Below are 23,939 nucleotides of genomic sequence, written 5' to 3'. Positions count from 1 at the left end.
TGAGAAATAAATAAATTAAATCCTAAAAAATAAAATAAAATAAAATATAAAAGGCTTCTCTAGGAGGAAGCCCCATGCTGCAACCGTTTTTCCAGGCACCTCCCGGAGGCATAAATTGCGGGATGATCTTTTTGAGTGTGGAGGAAGGGAGCGCGTCTATCGTCTTCAGGAGCGACGAACGTCTTGCTTCAAGTCTAACACCCCGAAGTCTTGTACCTGGAGCCGGGTAAAGGTTCCGCCCCGGGTCTCTGGGAAGGAGTCCCGGGGGTCTCAGAGCGGGTCCAGGTGCTCGTGGGCGTGCGCCGCCTCAGGAACACGGAGCCTCCAGTCCTCCGCTGCGCGGCAGTTCCATCCTGCTCCCACGGGGCCGCCAGGTTTCTCACTTACTGAGTCGCCCCTTGGCGAGCGGACAGTGGCGCACATCTGCCTCGTGCCCGGTGTCCGCCCCCGGGCCGCGCTGCCCACGCCCAGAGCCTTCCGCCCGTCTGGCCCGGCGCAGTGCAGCAGAGCGCGCTCCGAATCGGGGGCCGGCCCGGTTCGCGCGCAGGCGCGCACGCGCGCAAGGACCCCCGCCCTCAGAGGCGGGGGTGGGGGCCAAGGGGGGCGGCACGGGGAGAGGAGAAGGAGGCGGAGGAGGCGGCCGCATCGCCTCCGGCGGGGCTGGAGCTCGCCCTCGCGCGTGCCCTCCGCCGCGCCCGAGCCCCGCGAGGGTGAAACGCTTTCTCCCGGCATGCAGCGGGAGGAGGGATTTAATACCAAGATGGCGGACGGCCCGGATGAGTACGATACCGAAGCGGGCTGCGTGCCCCTTCTCCATCCAGAGGTGAGGAACCGCACCAAGCGCATTCTTCGCCCTTCGGGCCCCGACCTTTCCGCCCCCCCGGACTTGCGGAGGGCTGGGGCCTAACCGTGTGGGGGTAGTGGAACGTGCCGAAGTTGGGGAGGGCGGGGAGGCAAATCCAGGCCCGAGCGCAGCTGCGAGCGGATAACGGGGTGGAGATAGCGGGGCGGGCCTGGTCGGGGCGGGCTTTGGGACGCAGTCCCTGGCTGTGCCCAGAGGACAGAGGTGGAGATGTTGTTGGTTCTGCTCCGTCGCCACGCTGCTCGTGAGTGCACCGGCGACGGGGGCCTGGTGCTGGATTGGAACCGCAACTTACGCCCCTAGTCGGGCTCCAAGCTTCTCGGGGGCGAGGAGGGAGCGCGTTTTGATTTCTTCTCTTTTGCTTCGTTAGGGTGAATGACAGTATCTGTTTCTCCCATGTAGCTCATCACTGTGGGGGAGAACACAGTTTTTCGGTAAAAGTGGTGTCCTTCCAGGTTATGCCATGGGCAGCACCTCGGGCACCTTGTGTCGGATGTCCTTATTTGAGCGTTTGTCCTTAAGCGATTAAAGAGAGAGGTCAGAACTTTTGGGAAGAGACCCACGCTTACACTAGCTTGTCAAAGTACCGTTTGTTTTTGTTTTGTTTGTTTTTTGGAGCCAGGGGAGGACAATGCAACACGTTTCCCATCACAACATGAGTATCTTCCCATGTAAGTAAACAGTGCCCTGCTCCAGGATCAGTCACATTCTGTACTTGTTTACCTCTTGGTTTATAGCTGGGCTAGTGCTTGTTCAGTACTGGAGGTAATTTGTGATGCATTCCAGTTTCTAATGATCCACAGTTAGGTGCTGATCAGGCAGCGGCAAAGCTTCCCGAAAAACTCCTGTAGTTTTTTTGAGGTTAAGGGAAGAAGACCATCTTTGTGTTGTAGTGGGGGGGGGGGGCAAACATGGAAGTATCTACCTAGTTACTTTGCAGTAGAATGATTCTACTTATTTCTGAAATTTGGGTTAAAGCGTTTTTATTGTTTAGTAAAATGTAAATAAGGGCACACACTTAAACATGCTATGTATTAATATTCAACCACTCTCTTATTAATCACTTTGATTTACCAGAAACAGATGGGACGTTTCCTTAGGAATATGCTTGAGCCACCTCAATAGTAAAAGCTCCTCCGGATTTCTGAGAAACAGAGCTGCACAGTAAAACTAAATATTTTTGTGACCAAGGTAGTACCATATTTAGAACTGGCATTGGACACATCCTTCCTTTAGTTCACACCTAGGCCTTAAAAATATGCCAGGAAACAAATTTTTCAGATGATTAAAAATTGTTTCTAAGGAATATTTCTATTCATCTATTTGTGTGACAGTTTCAGATACTTAAATGTTGATTTTATATATTTTAACATACTGTTTGTTTAATAAACGTTTGCTTTGTGAACTAGTATATTGTTTGGTACTTTAGGAATAATTTTAACAAATCCAGAGAGATACTGCTTGTAGTAATGAAATGGCCTGTAGGCTTGAAATTTAGAGACCGGTCTTCAGGTTGCCATTTAAAAGAATATTATTAGAAAATCAGCTTATCATTGAAAAAGGAAGTTGATAAAGGTGATATCTGCCATTCTTTTTCACCTAGCAAACACAATGTCTGATTAGTTTAGATGTTTTGAATCTTAAGCTTAGAATTATAAGAGCTAAGGTCTTTCTGCATTTTTTCTGTGGTTAATGTTGCATGCAGACCTGGTATAGATATGGTAAAGTTTTGCTTCTTTGCATTATGTTCTTGGGCAAGCTACTTCTTTACTTCTGGCTTCATCATTTATAATAATGGTATGAAATGATAATAACTGATAGGCTATTGTGAGGATTGTGATAATGTATTCTTTTTTTGTTGTTAAAATAAGCAGTGTTTTCAGTCTCCCTTGGAAAGAAACCCATTCTCTGCCTTGGTGAGCAAATAAAATAATAATACTTTTAACTCTTTTTAGGAGAGAACATAGACTTTTGGTCATACAGATTTAGGTTCCAATATGATAGTTTGTTGTAATTAGCTAAGGGACCTGAGACAACTACTTAATCTTTTAAAGCCCAAATTTGTTCATCAGAAATGGAGATGTGGCCTAGTTCAATTAGCTGTAAGGGATTAGGTGAGACTATGTTAAGGATTAAAAACTGGCACATTGTAGGTGCTCAGTTAATGTTATTTATTTTTCCTCTACCAGAAGAAGGAGGGAGATATCCACATGTATTTTGGTTTTGGTAAATGATTTAGAGACTTGTGTGGGTTTTATTTTATGGAATAGAATCTTGTAGGAGCAAGTTTTATTTTATTTATCTTCATACTTAACACTGGGTCACCAAAATAGTTTCTCACTTAATATTTTTTGAACAGATGAATTATTTGTAAGAAATTAGCCATTCCTTAAATCTTCTGTTAATATGCAAACTGGTCACTGTTAAACCCTTACTCAGGGGATTATGTAATTAGATGAACAGTGAAACCTTCTTTTTAGAGGTATTTACTATGAGAGAATCTTACTTTTTAATTAATTAAATGACCTATCCATTAAGTCAGTGTCTTAAACACTTCTTTATTTTGTTTAGGTTAGGTACTTTGCTGGACTCTTGAGACTTTGGGATTTTTGTGTTAAATACAGTAAGAGGTAATAAAGGATAGTCGTTAAGAGCCACTGGTGACAAACAGAATCTAGGTTCTGCCACTTGTTGTTATCATGGTCAATTTACATTTGTGAAATTGGGTTAATACCTCTTAGAGTGTTTACTGGGAGTATTAAGTAAAAAAAATAATGTTTATAAATGTTTATATATAATGTTTATAAAGCACTCATCCCATCCAAGGCACATAGGCTGCCAAGCAAATCTGACTTTCTGAAAGCCCTAGCGTGTAGTGAATATTGGTGCTATTGTTTTCTGATGAAGTAGGTGATTATTCATTTTATCATAATGGAAAAATTAGAGGCTCTTTGGAAAAAGATGAACTGATTATCATAGGATTAGGGTGTTGATCCTAGCTCTGTGACTTTAGACTGTTGGACATTTAAGTAGTTTTAGTTTCTTTGCTTTTGAGATAGGCTAGGGACACCTGAGTGGCTTAGTCGGTTAACGTCTGACTCTTTATCTCGGCTCAGGTCCTGATCTCAGATAAAAAGATAAAGAGACTAGACTAGATCTCGCTTAAGATTTCTTTAAACTCTAGTGTTGTGATTGTGATTTTTCAGAATCAGTAGGTTTGAGTATCTATCTGCTACATGCATAGCATTGTGCTAGGTTATATGGGTGAAAATAAAATAGCTAGGATAGCTTCTGCTCTCCAGAAGTTAATGATGTAGTTGGGAATACATAGACATGTGAAATACTTAATAGAAGCCAAATAAGTGCTGAATTGGTTAGTGTAGACTATAAGCGGTATCAGATTTCTGTCACCTCAGATGGTTAGAAGAATGACTTCGGCAAGGAGATAGAGACCATATGTTGGTGTACAATCCAGCTAATTTGCTATCACCAATCTTCTGTTTCATCTACTAGTATAGTCTCAGTAAGCCTTCCTAGCTCTTTCATAGAATGAGGCAGCAGTACCTCCTTTTGCCAGAGTATTATTGTAGGGGCTCTCTGTTTCAACAAGATCTGACACAGAGCTTTGAACTGAATTGCCTAGATTATCTAGGTTTTCGTCTCTTGTTTGCTTCCTTTTTTTTCTCAATTTCAAAACTTCTGTTACTGCCTTTTCTCTAGTGTCTCTCTTTTTAAAAATGGCAACTTTTTTTTTTTAAAGGATTTTATTTATTTATTTGACAGAGAGAAATCACAAGTAGATGGAGAGGCAGGCAGAGAGAGAAGGAAGCAGGCTCCCCGCTGAGCAGAGAGCCCGATGCGGGACTTGATCCCAGGACCCTGAGATCATGACCTGAGCTGAAGGCAGCGGCTTAACCCACTGAGCCACCCAGGTGCCCCGGCAACTTTTTTTTTGCTTCACATTAATTTTGTTCATATTCATGTCTCATTTTTTTCTTTGTATAAAACGGTAAGCCGACGTATTACTACTTCTCTTACCATCAGATTTTATAAAATCTCTTTTTTGAAGTTTTTCTTTAGTTAAAATGATTTTGCCTTTTCCCATTACTATTTTTTGTCCTATCATGTAGTTAGGGATATACATGTATACACATAAATAAATCATTTGCTTTTGCTTTCAGAAAGTAGATAGAAAATTCCTTTGAAAATTTTCTTCTTCTTCTGATAAGATTACTGGCATACTCTATCCCTTTAAAGCATACCTTTCTGAAAGTCTTTAGAATATGATGCCTTTTTTTTATTCAGGAAGAATGCTATAGGTCATGTAGTTGTAATTTAGGTTTGAAAATACTGTACCTTAAGCATAGTAACCACTGAATCAATAGATATAAAATGAAAGTGCAACTAATTGGTGACCTCATAGATCGTGGCAAAGCCAAAGTTGATAACTATTGACCTGTAAACCAAAAAATTATATTTGGCTGTGAGAAATGCCATTTTGCAGTTTTGACTTCTTCGTTTTATTTTGCCTATTATTTTGATTTAGTTTGAGAGAATCACCCCAGAAGTATTTATTAAGAATGGACTGTGGAGTAGTTAGATGTAAGAAGATATAGATTAAAAGTGTGGCTGCTTGAGTTTAAATCCTAGTGTTGCCACTTACTAGCTGTGTGACCCTGGGCAAGTTACTGAACTGTGTCCTAATTTTCTGGACTAAAATTGGAGTATAATAGCACCTACATCATGAAGTTGTTGTCAAGATTAAGTGAGATAATATATATAAAGTTGAGTCTGGCGCTTAATAACACAATACATGTTAGTATTAATGTTATGGCAAGAAGTAAGTAATTCGTAAGCAGTAGTAGTATACACATACTGGATATGGACAACTAAATAGCTAAGATAATTAAAATTGGGGATTGAGGAGAGGTTGGGCAGATTAATTTATTATAAGCTTTTTAAAATACTATTTAATTTTCTTAAAAACGTGTGCTTTGATATGAGGAGAGTTTATGGAACATCTAAGTATGATCTTGATGCTTTGATAGGCCACAAAGTAATGGGGAATATAAAATAAGGCATTGCAAAATAAAAGATTAACTGTAGGCCTTCAGATCCCTCACAATACACAAAAGTGATCTTGTTAAAATTTTATTAAAAATTAAAAACTCATGGCAAACCTCTTTTCCTTTAGAGAGTATCCTAAGGCTCTGTTAGGTTAGTTAGGATTAGTTAGTTAAGGCAGCTTGATGCAGTGTGCTTTTCAACAGAACCTCTTAGAAACACATAATCCAAAAAGCATTTCAGTATCAGGGTTATGTGAAATGCTCTTTCATAGGGTCATCTAACTCTAGTATTATTATTTTTTTAAAGGATTTTTATTTTATTTATTTGACAGACAGAGATCACAAGTATGCAGAGAGGTAGGCAGAGAGAGAGGGGGAAGCAGGCTCCCCACCTAGCAGAGAGCCTTATGCAAGTCTCAATCCTAGGACCCTGGGATCATGACCTGAGCCGAAGGCAGAGGCTTTAACCCACTGAGCCACCCAGGTGCCCCTAAACTCTAGTATTATTTTATAAATTAGATTCTAGTACAGGTAGGTAATTTAAAAATAAAATACCAAATACTCTAAACTTTGGAGTTTGAAGAATTGATTCAAGGTGATACTGTATTTATAAAATATGCAAATAAGGTTCTCATTCAGTATAATAATTTTCCAGTGGTAGAATAATATATTCTATTAAAATTGGAGCACTGGGTGTGGTGCATAAACAATGAGTTCTGGAACACTGAAAAGAAATTAAAAAAATAAAATAAAATAGAAAAAAAATACCCTTAAAATAGAACTACACAGGCAGCTAATTTGAAACTGTAATGAAACTTTAGCTTTCTGTAAAGGAGATATTGCAAAGAACTTAATTTCCTGAGTTATAAAGGGATATTATTTTTTGCTTTTGTTTTAATCATTGGTGAAAATTTGTCATATGATTATTGTGTTTTCTAGGATTAATAAACACTAAATATGATAGAATCTTTGATAAGTTACAATATTATAATGTCTTAAGCTTGTCTTTCTGATTATCAGTGATGATTATTGAGGAGATGGAGATGAGGAGGCTAAAGGTATCTGAAGCGTAGGGTTTTGGGGTTTTTTTGGGCATGTATATTAAATTGCTTATATTTTAAAAAATCAGTTCTTTAATACTAGGAAAAATCAAGTGAAAAATAGTAACTGCTGATTGAGATGTTACTGTACTATACCCTTGTCAATTTTTTTTTAAAGATTGTATTTGATTGAGAGTGTGTTCATGAAGGGGGCAGGAGGAGAGGCAAAGAGGAAGAGGGAAAAGCAGACACCCCGCTGAGCAAGGAGCCCAGTGCGGGAGGCTCCATCCCAGGACCCTGAGATCATGACCTGAGCTGAAGGCAGATGCTTAACTGACTAAGCCACCCAGGTACCCCTCCCCTTGTTAGTTTTTTAAAAAATAAATTTCTGTATTACCAACATTTGTTAACTTATGAAGGATTTAATGAGGGATGAGCAAAACTACCCCTATTTTCATGAAAAAAAACAAAAAAAAACAACAAAAAAACCCCTTCCATGAGCTGAAGAGAGAGGTTGCTTTAGTGTTAGAATCCTTGAGTTGCAAACTCTTTTGAAATGTACTTGGGCAAAAAAGGGAAGTTACTGATTTACATAACCCTAACTTAGGATAGCAGGGATGCATTTGGATTCAAGGATACCTGGAACTTGAGCCAAGAATGTCACCAAGACTCTGTTTTCTCTCTGTTCTCATCTCTGGATTTTAGCTCTATTTTCTCCTAATGTAGAGCAGCTTCTTTCTTCTCTATAGTGGCAACATGGATGCTGCTTTTTTTTTTTTTTTTTTTTTGGCCATATCTCAAATTTTAACTAACCATTAGAGAAGGACTTCATGTCTTCCCTTATTTATTCTACAGTGGAAAGTGACAGTAAGTTTTCCCGATTCTTATGACCATGAAATAGGGCCTGTAATTTGCTCAGATCTCTTGGTTGGATTTGGGGGGAGAACAGTTTCCTTAAAGAAGGAATGCTAGCAGGCAAAATAATTTCTATCCTCTATCTTCATAATTGGAAGAAGAGTTTATTTGCTTTGTTTCCAGTCATCTAGTTTTTTACATGCTTTAAGAGATGCTATAATTACATTGAACTCATTCTTAATGCCAGATGTTCTAGTTGAGTTACTGAATAGCATTCTGTATGAACAGTCTAGACCTGCAGTTGAGAAACTTTCTGTAAAGGCCAGGTAGTAAATATTTTCAAGTTCGTGGACCGTATAATCTCTGTAGCAATTACTTACGCTTGTGGTAGTTGTATGAGAGCAGCCAAAGACAATATGGAAATGATTGGGTGCGCCATGTTTCTATAAAACTTGATATAAAAAATCAGGGATGATTTTGTGAGGCAGGTTTGACCTGTGATCAGTGAGCCAGATTTGACTTATGGGATGTATTTGTCAGCCCCTTATTGGGACAATATGTAGAAACTCCAAGAAATTTATATTCAAATGTATGTTTCAGCACATTGAATCCCGCTAGTCACTGATATTCAGTAACTTTATCAGACGTGGATTTGTGTGGGAAGTGGGTTGTATTTGTGTGTATTAAAATCTTATGGAGAACTTCATTACAATACACCTATTTCCATGCAAACCTCTTAAAGGTTCTAATTTATATGTGGATTTTTGGTATGTATATTTTGAAAAAGTTTCAGAAGTGATTCTTATAAATTCTCTCATATTTTGTTCTCCATTCATTGATACAAACTTGATATGTGGGGAAAGTTTTACTACATTTTACTTTACTACAGGAGGAGGAAAGAAGCTGATTTGACATTTAATGTAGGAGACATTGTACTGTGTGCTTTTCATGTTTTCTCTTTGGTTTGATAATAATAATAGTAATTGCTAACATTTGTCAAATTATAACTCTAAGCTAGCCACAATCCTGAACAGTTTTGCATATATATTCGTTCATTTACTTCTCACTTTTTTAATACCTATTTTACAAATGAGGAAATGGAGGCATAGAGAGAGTAAATTCCTTGTTGGTAAGTGCCAGAACTGATGTTTAAACTACTTAAATTCAGTTGCTCCTTTTTTATAGAGCAGCACAATGTGAAAGTGATAATACAGTCATATGAGTTGAATAAATATTATTTGCCAGGCGCTGGTTAGCTATCATTGCAAATACCCTCATTTACTTTTTTAAAAATTCTTGAAGTTTTTTTTAGTAGGCTCTATTTTTTAGACCAGTTTTGAGTTCACAGCGACACTAAGCAGAAAGTATAAAGATTTCCTGTTTCCTATTTCCTATGTACTTGCTTCCCCAACACCTGCACCACCCTCCCCTGCATTGTTATGAGCCTATATTGAACATCATTAACACCCAGAGTTCATAAGTTATGTTAGGGTTTACTTTGGTATATATTCTTTGAGTTTTGACAAATGTATAATGACATATATCCATTGCTACAGTAGTATATAGAATAGTTTCACTGACCTAAAAATCCTCTGCTCAATCTATATTCATCCTTCCTTCCCTTTTAACTCCAGCAACTACTGATCTTTATACTGTTTCCATAGTTTTTGCCTTTACCTTAATGTCATGTAATTGGAATCATATACTATATAGCCTTTTCAGATTGGCTTCTTAGTAGTATGCATTAAAGTTTCCTCCATGTTTTTTTTTTAATGACTCAACAGCTCATCTTTTTAATGCTGAATAATGTTTCATTGTGTGGGCGTACCATAGTTTAGTTATTCATTTATCCACTGAAAGACATTTTGGTTATTTCGGTGTTGTGCTCATTTTCTTTTTACAGGTCTGCATAGCAGGTATTATTGAACTGTTCATAGGTTAGGAAGCAGAATCAAAGGGGTGAAGCAATTTATTCAGGTTCACATCATTAGTAGTTGGCAGTTTGTATTAGAACTTAAACTAACACTCTGACTCCAAACCCATAATCCTCATATATATTCTGCCATATAATTTAATAGGTCAAAACATAAATTATTTTTGGCTAAATTGAAAAATTCTGTCAGAATTATTGTTCGCTTTTGTTAAAGGTTTTGGGGGGCTCAATTTTGGCAGTTGCTCTTAAGTCTACTTCTCTGAGTAATCATTTGATTTGAAATCCTAAAACTGGATTTTCTTAACACTCTTCTTCAGAATTTTTGCTTATTCCATTTATTGTTTCTTTCTTCCTCTGCTTATTCTGAATGCATAAGGTAAAATATGTCATCATTAATAAAATTCCTTGAAAGGAAATGAAATAACCCTAGGTGTGATCAAGGGGAAGGGGTGTGAGGGTTTGGAGTTAAGTATTCTTAGTATTAAATCTGTGAAGTAGCTGATGAGAGGACAAGTGTTGCTGGCTTGAGGCTAGGCACCTTGGAGGTGCCTTTTTAAACCTTTTAAAGAGCCCCACTGTTGCTTGTGTTATCATCCTTTGCTGTATGTAAGTATTCACTACTCTCCATTTGTGGTTCTGCAACTATGATCATGAATAACCTGTAGACAGTAGAATTTTGTGTTCTGATTGAACAGCCATTATGAATATCCAAGATCTTTCAGCTATTTATATAAGAAGTTAATTGAGTTGATTTCATAAGTTTCCATTATTTAAACTTGTTTTTTCCTTATTTGTCTCCCCCCCCCCCCGTGGATAATTGAATATAACCAAATCCAAGAAAATCCACCCTTGGGGGAAAAAACTTAGACTAGAATCTGGAACCATATAACATAGCAGAACAAATAAAAATTTTCTGAACTCTTATCCTAACATCTGATTTGTTTATGTTGTTGAATACTATATATTAATTTTTAAGGTACCAGAAATGTAAATTCCAGTATGGATTTTTTGGCTTTCAAAAAAGGTGAGAAGGGGGTAGAGCTCAGTGGTAGAGCATTTGACTGCAAAAAAGGTGACACATCAAATATTTAAGGAGTACAGAAGGTATATAGTAGAAGGTAAAAGTATATAACCAATGCATTTTTTCTTAATATAGCTCGGATGTGGTGCCATTGTAGCATATAATTGTAGTGTCTAGACCTGTCTTGTTTAATGTGGTAGCCACCACCAGTAACATGTGGCAATTTAAATATAAATTAGTTAAAATGAATATAATAGAAAATTCAGCTTTTCAGTCACACTAGTCAAGTTTCAGTTGTTTACTAGCTACGTGTGCCTAGTGACTACTGTTTTGAGACAGCATAGAAATGTGGAATATATCTGTGATTGCAGAAAGTTCTATCAGACAACACTGGTCTGGACGATTTTTTAAAAAATGTGTATGCCTTTTAAAAATATTTTCTACTGTGTAACTCTTTTTGTTAAGACTTATTTGTGATAGGTTGTACAAATTTAACATTTTGAAGTTTATGATTTTTCTTTTAAGTTAAACTTTTTATTTTGAGATAGTTTAGATTCACATGCAGTTGTAAGAAAAAGTACAAAGAGATCTTGTGTACCTTTTACCCAGGTTCCTCCAGTGGTAACACTTTGCAAAATTATAGTGTAATACCACAACCAGGAAATTGATATTGAATCAGTAAAGATATGGGCCATTTCATTATCACAAAGATCCTTCGTATTGCCCTTCTTTACCATGCTAATCTGTTATCCATTTCTATAATTTTGTAATTTTAAGAATGTTATTTAAATGGAATCATAGTGGTATGTAACCTATGGGATTGAATTTTTTCAATCAGCATAATTCTCTGGAGATTCATCTGGTTGTAGCAGCCAGTCATTAGTTTTTTTCCTTTTTATTACTGGGTAATATATGGAATTACTACAGTTTGCTTAACCGTTTACCTGTTGAAGGATATCTGGATTGTTTCCAGGTTTTGGTTATTACAAACGAAAGTACTTTAACCATTTGTGTACATATTTTTCTGTCAAGTAAAGACAGATTTTCATGGGGCACCTGGGTGCAGTCAGTTAAGTGTCTGACTCTGGATTTCAGCTCAGGTCGTGATCTCAGGGTCTTGAGATTGAGTTCCAAGTTGGCTTCTGTCCTGGGCATGGAGCCTGCTTAAGATTCTCTCTGCCCTTCTTCCCTGTGCACATGCTTTCTCCCTATATAAAATAATAAATAAATCTTAAAAAAAAAGTTTTCTCTGAGATAAATGCCCAGGAGCACAATTACTGGGTTATATGGTAGTTGTATGTCAGTGTTTTCAAGAAACTGTCAAGCTGTTTTCTGGAGTACATTTTACATTTCAGTCAGCAGTGTATGAGTAATCTGATCTCTGCATTTTCATTAGCATTTGGTACTGATACTTGATGATTTTAGTCCATTTGAATAGTAGATGATAAGTCATTGTGGTATTAATTTGAATTTCCTTAATGGCTAATGATTCTATGTTTCCATGTATTTATTTGCCATCTTTATATCCTCTTGGGTGAAATGTCTCTGTATTAGTTTGCTAGAGCATAGAAATACCACACACAAGGTGGCTTAAATAATGGAAATTTATTTTTTCATTGTTCTGAAGGGTAGAGGTCCAAGATCAAAGTATTAGCAGGTTTGGTTTCTTTTGAGGTCCCACTCTTTGGCTTATAGATGGTTGCCCTTTTGTGGTGTCCTCACATGTTCTTTTTTCCTGTGCTTATAGTCCCCTTGTTGTCTGTGTCCAGATACCCTTTTCCTTTAATTACACCAATGAGATTGGTTTGGGGCCCACTCTGGTGACGTTATTTAAACTTAATTCCTAACTCTCCCTTTAAAGGGCTTAGCTCCAAGTACAGTAGCAATCTGAGGTACTGGCATCTTGACTTCAACAAATGGATTTCGGGGGGGACACAGTTCAGCCCGTAACAATGCCTTCGCCACTTTTTTTTTTTTTTCCAATTGAGTCTTTATTTTACTGTTCAGTTTTTTTTTTTTTTTTTAAGATTTTATTTATTCATTTGACAGAGAGCACAAGCACTGGGAGAAGTAGGCTCCCCACTGAGCCGGGAACCCAATACGGTGCTCAGTCCCAGGACTCTGGGATCATGACCTGAGCCGAAGGCAGATAGATGCTCAATGACTGAGCCACCCAGGTGCTCCTACTGTTGAGTTTTTAATGTATCCTAAACACTAGTTCATTGTCTTGGCCTGCAGATATTTTCTCCCGGCCTGTCAACTTGTTTTTTTGGCCTCAATAGGGTCTTTCTCATGGCATAAGTTTAAATAAGTTTAAATGAGGTCCAGTTTATAAGTTTTTATTTTTATGGGCTGTGTTTTTTCCTTTTAATTCTAAGATTGTCTATCCCTAGCCATAGATCTCAAAGATTTTCTTTTTCTTTTTTACAATTAGAGTTTCATGGGTAACACTGAAGTTCAGGATCAGTTATTTTTTGCATTAAGTGTGAGAATTAGGTTGAGGTTTTTTGTGTTTGGGGCTTTTTGTGGCCTATAAATGTCTAGCTGCTTTAATACCATTTGTTGAAGAGCTTATCTTTCCTCCATTGAATTGCTTTTACATCGTTGTCAGAGATCACTTGAGCCTATGGTGTGTGCTTATTTCTGGGTTCTGTGTTGTGCTTCATTGATCTATGTGTCCTTCAGCCAATACTATACCATCTTGATTAGTATAGCTATATAATAGGTCTTGAAATTGAGTAACTGCTTTCTTTATTCATTTTTTTCAAAATTATTTTAACTACTTTATTTGCCTTCCCATAAATATTTTAAAATAATCTCATCTATATCTACAAAAAATCTTGCTAGGATTTTGATAGGGATCACTTTAAAAGGAAGTTGCATTAAACTTACATATCAGTATGGGGAGAAATGACATCTTTACCATATTAAGCTTTCCAATCTATGAATATGATGTGTCTGTCTATTTGTTTAGATGTTCTTTGATTTCTTTCATCAATGTTTTATGGTTTTCAGCATAAAAGTACTGTATGTTTGGTTATACTAATTTTTATTCTCTCAGGCTGACTCATGGCATCTCTCCAGTGGTTCTCACACTCCTACATCATTAGTTTTTAGCTTTTTCAGATTATACCTACTAATGATCATTTCTCCTATCCTTAAAAAAAAAAAAATCCCAAAATCAAATCATATTTTCTTTGAAGCCACTTACATTCTGTTTTCTGCCCTACTTCTTTGCTTTTCTTTATGGTAAAATGCCCCAGAAGAGTTGCATATATTTGCTGTTCCTGGTTCCTTTTCTTCCCCTCTTTTCTTTAATCCACCCAGCCTGGCATATGCCCCAATTTATGAAGGTAAAGCAGCATCTATAGATTGTCAAGTCCCTTGATCAGCATGTGGTCCTTATCCATCAGCATTGATCTAGTTGATTTCTCCTGGATAACTTTTCTTTGCTTCAGGGAAATGGCAGATTAAAACAAGGTGTAATTTGGTATCCATAATATTTCCTCAAAATTAAGTCTGGTAAATCTAACTGTAGTGAAAGGAAAACACACATGTTGCTAGTGAGAGTTTAAATTGGTACTACCACCTTAGAAAGCAATTTAATGATAGGAAAGTTGAAGATACTAAAATTTCTTTATCCAGAAGTTCTATTAATAGGTGCTTACTCTAGAGAAACCTTTACAGGTGAGATCTGTTTAAGATTGTTTATTGTAGAATGGTTTATAGTAGCAAAAAGTCTCAGTAGGAAAAACGGAGTACCATCTGGCAGTTGCATTGAACTACATGTATCAGCACAGAAAAATCTCAGAAACATAATGTTGACTGAAAAGTACTAGGTATAAAAGAATAAATAATTTATGATATATTTGTGTATAATAAGATATTAAGTGGGGCTTTTTGTGTCATCTAAGCATTTTTCCTGGAGCTCAAAGCTGAGTACTGTAGCTGAGAAAGGATCCCTACAGGATAAACAGAGATGCTGAACTTGGCTGGGAGGTGGCCATCATTTGTCCTGGAGCTCTGTTACCTCCAGCTTATACAAAATAGAGACTTAAATGAGAGGAAGGGCTCTTTGAAGGGTTATTAATCCAAAAAGGAGTGCTATAGTCTTTATATGGTCTTCTGTGGGGGTTGCAGACAATGTCTCTGAAAGACTGGGGGGCTTTTCAGGAGCTAAAATGTGTCTATGGTTGGATGCCTGCTGGGATGCTGTCTTAATGGAGTGTTAGAGAATTCATGGAAAAATGTGATTTGAGTATTGAAGGCCCGGAGACTGGGAACTGCTGCTGCTTTCCTGGGGAAGCATAAAGGTAAGGAATATATAAAATAGTCTTGTAGTGGAAGAGCCGGAAGAGAGGGCTTCCTCTGTGTGTGTAGTGAGCTTTTTATTTTTTTTTAATTTTTATTTTTTATAAATCTATATTTTTATCCCCAGGGGTACAGGTCTTTGAATCGCCAGGTTTACACACTTCACAGCACTCACCATAGCACATACCCTCCCCAATGTCCATAACCCCACCCCCTTCACCCAACCCCCCTCCCCCCAGCAACCCTCAGTTTGTTTTGTGAGATTAAGAGTCACTTATGGTTTGTCTCCCTCCCAATCCCATCTTGTTTCATTTATTCTTCTCCTACCTCCTTAACCCCCATGTTGCATCTCCACTTCCTCATATCAGGGAGATCATATGATAGTTGTCTTTCTCCGATTGACTTATTTCGCCAAGCATGATACCCTTTAGTTCCATCCACGTTGTCGCAAATGGCAAGATTTCATTTCTTTTGATGGCTGCATAGTATTCCATTGTGTATGTATACAACATCTTCTTTATCCATTCATCTGTTGATGGACATCATCAAAGCCATCTATGAAAAACACACCGCAAATATCATTCTCAGTGGAGAAAAACTGAAAGCTTTTCCGCTAAGGTCAGGAACATGGCAGGGATGTCCATTATCACCATTGCTATTCAACATAGTACTAGAAGTCCTAGCCTCAGCAATCAGACAACAAAAGGAAATTAAAGGCATCCAAATCGGCAAAGAAGAAGACAAACTATCACTCTTCGCAGATGATATGATGCTATATGTGGAAAACCCAAAAGACTTCTCTCCAAAACTGCTAGAACTTGTACAGGAATTCAGTAAAGTGTCAGGATATAAAATCAATGCACAGAAATCAGTTGCATTTCTTTACACCAACAACAAGACAGAAGAAAGAGAAATCAAAGAGTCAATCCCATTTACAATTGCACCCAGAACTATAAGATACCTAGGAATAAACCTAACCAAAGAGGCTAAGAATCTATACTCAGAAAACTATAAAGCACTCATGAAAGAAATTGAGGAAGACACAAAGAAATGGAAAAATATTCCATGCTCCTGGATTGGAAGAGTAAATATTGTGAAAATGTCTATGCTACCTAAAGCAATCTACACATTTAATGCAATTCCTATCAAAGTACCATCCTTTTCAAAGAAATGGAACAAATAGTCCTAAAATTTATATGGAACCAGAAAAGACCTCGAATAGCCAAAGGAATATTGAAAAAGAAAGCCAAAGTTGGTGGCATCACAATTCCGGACTTCAAGCTCTATTACAAAGCTGTCATCATCAAGACAGCATGGTACTGGCACAAGAACAGACACATAGATCAGTGGAACAGAATAGAGAGCCCAGAAATAGACCTTCAACTCTATGGTCAACTAATCTTCGACAAAGCATGTGTGTGTAGTGATCTTAAGAGTGTTTCCTTTGGACCAGGCAGACACTCCAGAGGCTAGTTAGGCTGTAGCCATTATGAAAGAAACTTGCCAAAAAATAGTTTCCTGCTTGGCATAAGGTTGTGGTAACCTATTAGAACTGTAATGGGAAACTAATACTCAATCATACGGTACTGTAATTATTTGTTTGCAGAGCATTGGGAACACAGAAAACTGGATTGTTAACTCTGCCTGAGGGAAACAAGGAAGGCTATGGTGACATTTGAGTTGTGAATTGAAGGATTTATAGAAGTTTGCCAGATCTGAGATGAGGTATGCCTTCTAAGTGGAATAGCTAACATGGGCTGAAGAACCCTGACATACATAATATACAAGACTTCTCGGGGTGGCTGTTAGACATAAACATTTAGGATGCTTAGAAGGAAATAGTGGATATTAAAGCTGGAAAGAAGTGAGTGGGGCCAGTTCATGCAATTTTACATGCTTACTGAAATGTTGCTGCTTTACCCTGTTTACATGATGACAAGAATTTTAAGCAGGGGAGTGATTGGAACAGCAAGGCAGGTAGACCATTTGAGAGATATTGTAGAGAAAAAACAAAGAAGTGATGGATTTGTTTTGAGAAAAGAAGTAGTATAAGACTTGGTAGCTAATTAGATGCAACTGAAATTTTGAGGGCTTGAAGAGATTTAGTGTGGACATTTTGCTAGTTGGAAATGCCTTTTAGTAAATTATACAGGAAGGTGGAAGAATATATTGTGGAGGTGGTGAGGAGGAAAAAGAAATCATTAGATGATATTTTAAAATTGTATATCTAATCTGTAATTTCCTTGCTCTCTGATTATCTATTGCCTGCTGAACTGGATGCCCAATAAGTGCCTTTGTTTATTCTCAGTTGAAGATGGGATTTGTGCATTTCTTCTTTTAGGATTTTCAGTGTTTCTTTGCCATCCTAGTTGCAATTTGGTAATTAAATTTAAAATTTACTGTACACGTGCACTTGACTCATATATTTAAAAAAAGACAAAACTTAGACTGCTTAAAAGGTACTTCCTCATCTGATGCCACAACTTCCCATCTGATGCCACAGATGGGACATTTTGTGTCTGCCCTAGCTTTCTGGGGCCAAGTTGGAAATATGGCCAGCACCTGAGCTTGGGCTGCTGGTTAAGAGTTGGCTGTGTGTGTGTGTGTGTGTGTGTGTGTGAAGGGCAGGAAGCAGAGAAGTGGAGAGAGACTTCCATAAGATTTTTAGGCCAGCTAGGAGATACAGTGAAAAAAACACTAGTCAGAACCTATAGTTGCAGGATAAAATTGAGAGTTAATCTCAAATGAAATATGAAATTGGACATTTTTTATAGTGAAAGGGTGTGGTGGTCTACTGGGTATTTATTTTCAAGTACAATGTTATTCATTCTCTGGAATGTATTTGAATACTATTTAACTTTATATATGATGTTATATAATATATATATTATTTTAACTTTACATATAATGGAGAAACAATGAAGGCATTGCCTTTTTAAAATGGAAAAAAAAAGTTAAGGAAATACGGATTTACTGTCTTCATTTTTCCCCCCAGTAATGCTTTTGACGTTTTTGCCAGTGCCATATGCTGCAGAAGTGAGAGACCACATTTACTTGCAGAAGTAGATGTTTGTGGAGTATTTGTTTGTATTCTTAGACTACTCAAAGAAATCATCAAAAAACAAATTAATATTTTTAACCAGATACAGGATAAATTTGAACATTAGCAGGATACCTGTGTAGTAATTATTACATTAAAGGCCTTGAGCTGTGGAGGTTATCCTAGATACTGAGCTCCAAAATAGAATGAAAATGCTTTATGTAGTATGGCCTTTGCATACTCTTTACCAAAATGATTCTCAGAGTTGTATTAGTCAGATTAAACTAGGTTTTACTGCAGTAGCCACGCTGTAAAGTGTCATTAACTTAGTGTCTTAACATGTTAGTATGCAGTACACATGCATTGTGGGTTGGATAGTGGCTGCTTTGGGACTTGGACTGATTATCTACTCTCTTGAATATTGCTATTTTCCAAGGGAGAGGGAAAGAGAATGAGGAATTACATACTGGCTCTTCAAACCTATTCTCTGAAAGCAACACGTCTCTTTTATTCATATTCTATTAGTTAAAAAAAGTCACTTGGACTCACTTACAAGGGGCCATGGTGTACAATCCTATGTGCTGTGTGCTTGGGAAGAGAACTGGAAATATTTAAGGGGTAGCACTAATGATTACAGTAGCATTTAAATGTAAATTCAAGACTAAAAAATCCAAGAAAAAGATTGTATGTGGTTATAAAAAGTATACTTCTTGAAATATATTGAGAGGATAAGCAACAGCTCAAGAAATAGAAGTGCTTTAGATCAGTATGAAAAAAGGTTAATATCTAATCTTCCCAGTATGTGGAAAATCTGATTCAAATCTATTAAACAAATTTCAGGCCTCAAATAGAATAAAATGGCCAAAAGATAAGAACAGGCAATTCTCGAAAGATGACATAGAATAGGAAAATTTATGTGTTTGAGAGAGTGAAAGAGTAGGTGCATGAGTGGGGGAGGGAGTGGCCTGGTGGGGGTGCCTGGAGAAAGTTGGGGGTGGGGCAGAGGCAGAAGGACAGGCAGACTCCCTGCTGAGCAGGAAGCCTTACTTGAGGCTCAAGCCCAAGGCAGATGCTTAACCTACTGAGCCACCCAGGCACCCAATATTAAATAATACATCAAGTATTATTTACTGTATTTAAATTAGGGGAAGAATTCAATAAAAATAAGAGTATTGCTAGTGAGTTTATGAAGAAATGGTTAATCATAAGATGCTGGTGGGATTGTAAGTATAATCCTTTTGTAAATATGTTAGGGTCTGTGATCAAAGGAACGAGATGGATACAAAGCGAAGGTCAAGCAAAACTTTATTTCGTGCCAAGCATCAAGAATCAAACTGACCGGTCAGGGCTATCTCTTATGAAAAGGTGATGACAATGATCCCGACAAGGTCACTCCCAAGAAGGCCGCTCCGGATGAGGCTGTTCTAGATGAGGCTGCTCCACAGATGAGGCCGCTCCATGATCGGAGCCGCTCCCAAGAAGAGGCCACTCCGGACAAGGTCACTCCCAGGACGAGGCCGCTGCTCGATGAGGTTGCTCTCCGGACAAGGCCGCTCCCAAGAAGAGGCCATTCTGGACAAGACCACTTCCCCGACGAGGCCGCTCCCGACGATGAAGAGGCAACGATGACAGCGATGATGACAAGGAGGACAACCCGGATGATACAGACCCTGCTCCCCACGATGCCACTCTGACAAGGCTGCCGCCCAGAGGAGGCCACTACTGCGGACAAGGCTGCTCGTGGCGGGGGGTGGCGAGGCATTTTGTGGTGAGGCTGCTGGCGGCTAGGTGCTATTGGCATCTCAGGGCCGCTGGCGTCTCAGACCACTGGTGTCTAGGGGTTGCAGGCGTCGGGACCGCTGACCGCTGGACCGCTGGCGTCTAGGGGCTGCAGGCATCGGGACCGCTGACCGCTGGACTGCTGGTGTCTCGGACCAGTAGTGGCGAGGGCCTGCTGGCAGCGCAACTGTGGGAGGCTGCAGCTCGGGGCTGCTGAAGGCGGGGCCGCAGGCAGCTTGGGGCTGCCAGAGGCGGGGCCGCAGGCGGCTGGAGACTGCAGGTGTCTCGGGTCCCAGGAGGCGTAACCACCAGAGGCGGGGCCACCAGAGGTGGCACCACCAGAGGCAGACCGCAGGCTGCTGGAGGCTGCAGGCAGCGGCTCAGGGCTGCTGGAGGCTGGAGACTGCCGGTGGAGGGACTGCTGGCAGCGGGACCGCTGGCGGCGGTTATAGCTCTTACAAGAGCTGTTACAGCTCCTCCACTCCACTGACTCTTCCACTCCCGTGGACTATTCCTTCTGCTCCCCTGACAGCCTCGCACACCAACCTTTATGCGGTTGGCTGAGCCCCGCCCCTACACAGGTGGCCAATCGGATCTCAGTTCACCCTAGTGGATATACACGCGCCCCACCGATTGGATGTCTCCACCCAGCCTGCCCCGCCCCTACATCCAGGGTCCACAAGCAAGTTCCTCTGGGAGGGGCAGGTCCTTACAAAACAATTTACATATTGTATCAAGAACCATAAAAATATTCATCCTCTTTAAGAATTCCTCTTTAGGAAGTTTACTCCAGTTAAAAAGAAGAAATATTAAATGAGTTAAAGGTAGTATTTTTTTTAGTAATGGGGAAAATCCATCCATTTGTTCTATAATTTCCTTTAAGGACAGTAAATACTGTGCCAGGCTCTGTTTGTGCTAGGTACTGGGAGTATACAAATGATTTAAGGTAGGCTTCTTAACTCATCATAGTTTATGTTCATTGGTGAGGAGAATGTTAGGCGAAGACAAAGAATGGAATGCCTAAGAAATAACATCTGAGTTTAGTTAGGAAATACAAGAATAACCTAAATTCTCAGTAATTGGGAAATGTTTCAGTATATCAATTTAAATATTTTACAGTGGTTCAAAGCATTACTTATAAAAACTACCTATAATGGCATGAAGAAGTATAAAATGGAAGAATATAAAATATGAGTACTATGATTACAGACTACGTGAAGATATGTGAATGAATAAAGATTGTTATAGCAGTGTTGAAAGAAACTTTAAAAATTAGGTTAAATTACAAAACACGTCTTCTAAAAACACGTAACTAGACTAATAATGAAAAAAAAAAAAATCAGACAAATCCCCAAACTGCAAATCCTAGTAGAGGGTCATTCTGCAAAATACCCGACCACCTCTCCTCAAAACTGTCAAGGTCATTAAAAACAAGGGAATGTCTGAGAAATTGTTTCAGCCAAGAGAAACTTAGGGAACCATGACAACTTAAATGTAATGTGATGTCTTAGATGAGATCCTGGAAGAGAGAAAGGATATTATAGGATGCCTGGGTGGCTCAGTCAGTTAAGCATCTGCCTTCACCTCAGGTCATGATCTCAGGATCCTGGGATCGAGTCCCACATTGGGCTCCTTGCTCAGTGGGGAGTCTGCTTCTCCCTCTGCCTGCTGTTCCACCTGCTTGTACACTCTCTCCCTTTCTCTTTAGCAAATAAATAAATAAATAAAATCTTAAAAAAATAAAAAAAGAGGGCACCTGGGTGGCTCAGTGGGTTAGGTCTCTGCCTTCGGCTCAGGTCATATTCCCTGGGTCCTGGGATCAAGTCCCACATTGGGCTCTCTGCTCAGCAGGGGGCCTGCTTCCCTCTCTCTCTCTCTGCCTGCCTCTCTGCCTACTTGTGATCTCTCTCTGTCAAATAAATAAAATCTTTAAAAAAAAAAAAGAAAAGAAAAAAGAAAAAGGATACTATATAAAAACCAAGGAGATCAGAGGATAGACTTCAGTTAATAATAATGGATCAATATTAGTCCATTAATTGCAACAAATATGTGGTACTAATATTGGATGTTAATGCAAGAGGAAACTCGGTATGCACAATATAAGAACTCTGCATTGTTTTTGTAAAACTTATACTACCCTAAATAAAAATCCTAAAAATAAGGATAGGAGAGGGAGAAAAATATACATATAGGCATTTGTAAATCAACTGCCTGTGGAAAGAAAGAAATATATGCCAAATTTATGTTTATTGTTACAAATATTTGTATATGTGTGGGTTAATCCTAGAAGGAAATGAAGTGGAAACCAGTTTTTAAAGACGCTGGAAGGTGATGATGAACATTTTCTTAAAATTTGTTGGAAGCAAGCAAAATTAATTTGATAGTTTGGATTGAGGCAGTGGTGGTATTACTACAGTTTGAGAACCTGTAAGTCAAGTTGGACTCTCGTAGAAGCTACAGTCATGTAGTGTTAGGCAGGGATCCGGAAATGCAGCCAAATATGTAATATATGGGACCGTTTGCTTACTGAAAAAAAAAAATTAAAAATCTTTCTGTTTGATTATCAAATCATTTGTCTAATCTTCCTTTAACGTGAGAGCGCCGGAAAAAGGAAAGCATTCTGGCTTGAGTGTAGTGCCACCTGCTGGCAGTGTTAACTAAATACACTTTAAAAATCCTTTTCATAATCTTGTGATGGCTACTGCTTTTCCTTATTTATTGTTCCCTTGGTATTTGTTTTATGCTTATGCTGTTTTTCCTTTTTTTGTTATATATAATTGATATTCCTTAAAAAATCCTTATGGTATACGTAGAATGTAGTTCATCACTACCTCGGGTTTTAAGAAGTTCCCAGATTTGGCTTAACAGTTTTAGCTGGTAACTAAAAATAAGTCAAGTATGCATAGATCTTTTTTCCTTTCCTTTCTTCTTCTTGTCAGTAACCCTTTATGGTGTTTTAATTTTATCTTATACATTTAATGGAATTAAATTTGAGTGACTCTAAATTATATAATTAAGTACATTTAGCTTCTTGATTCAGAGTCTGCCTTATAAGAGTGATACCTGACAGCAGACATTTACCCAGTGCAAATCATAAGCATATAGTTAATCCCTGCTGGTTTACTAATTCTCTGTGTATGTGTTAAGCAACACGGGCCTTGTAGGTAACATGTTTGTACCCTAGAATGTTGTTAAATTGATCTATCTTTTTGGTGAGGGAGTTTGGGAATGCGTTTATTTAATTAACTTCAAATTATGGTGTCTTTTTCATCCCTTCTGTGTGTGTGCTCTCTCCCTCTCTCTGGCAATTATATTTTGCCCCCTTTGAATTATCTTTATATCCTTTGCCCATTTTGTTGAATGTGATGTTATTCATGCTTTTCTCAGGTTTGTTTTGCTTACCTTAAGACTATTATTGCCGGGGGCGCCTGGGTGGCTCAGTGGGTTAAAGCCTCTGCCTTCAGGTCGGGTCATGATCCCAGAGTCCTGGGATCGAGTCCCACATAGGGCTCTCTGCTCAGCGGGGAGCCTGCTTCCTCCTCTCTCTGCCTGCCTCTGCCTGCTTGTGATTTCTGTCTGTCAAATAAATAAATAAAATCTTTAAAAAAAAAAAAAGACTATTATTGCCGGTATTCTTATATTAAAGTCTTTTATCTGGCTGGAAGTTACCTGATTATGAGGAGTGAGGTGGGAATGGGTAGGCTGGAGTCTGGTCCTGCCAGGGGATAGTCACATCTCCAGGAAGCCTGGGAAATTGACCTGCAATTTACCTTGTTCTAAAGTAATCATTGAAGAAAATCCTAGAGCCTTTTGTACAAGTTACTTAGACTTGGTATATAGCCAGTTTCCAGAATAGTCAGGAGAGTCCACGAGGGGCACACACTCCTCAAGAACAGGAAGACGCACCCTTTCCTAATGGGGAGAACACTATCCTTCTCTCATATAGGCATCTGTATGTTCTTACAGGAATGTGGCTGACCTGGGAGGCCTCCATTCATGCTGCTCTGAATTTTGTTTTGTGTGGCCCTGTTA

At 38.8% G+C, this 23,939-nt stretch overlaps 1 protein-coding gene across 1 annotated transcript in view; it reads left to right on the top strand.

Moving 5' to 3' along the window:
• The first annotated feature begins 657 nt into the window (after positions 1-657).
• The window catches only part of ZDHHC17 (zinc finger DHHC-type palmitoyltransferase 17), an 87,581-nt gene continuing 64,299 nt past the window's right edge, over positions 658-23,939 (top strand). Inside the window, exon 1 of the mRNA XM_044228990.1 lies at positions 658-823. Within this exon, the coding sequence (XP_044084925.1) occupies positions 731-823 (93 nt within the window). The 5' untranslated portion in view covers positions 658-730. The remainder of the gene's footprint in view (positions 824-23,939) is intronic.

This window comes from Neovison vison, chromosome 12 (genome assembly GCF_020171115.1).
Source record: "Neovison vison isolate M4711 chromosome 12, ASM_NN_V1, whole genome shotgun sequence".
NCBI lineage: Eukaryota > Metazoa > Chordata > Mammalia > Carnivora > Mustelidae > Neogale > Neogale vison.
This window is presented reverse-complemented; position numbering and strand designations above follow the sequence as displayed.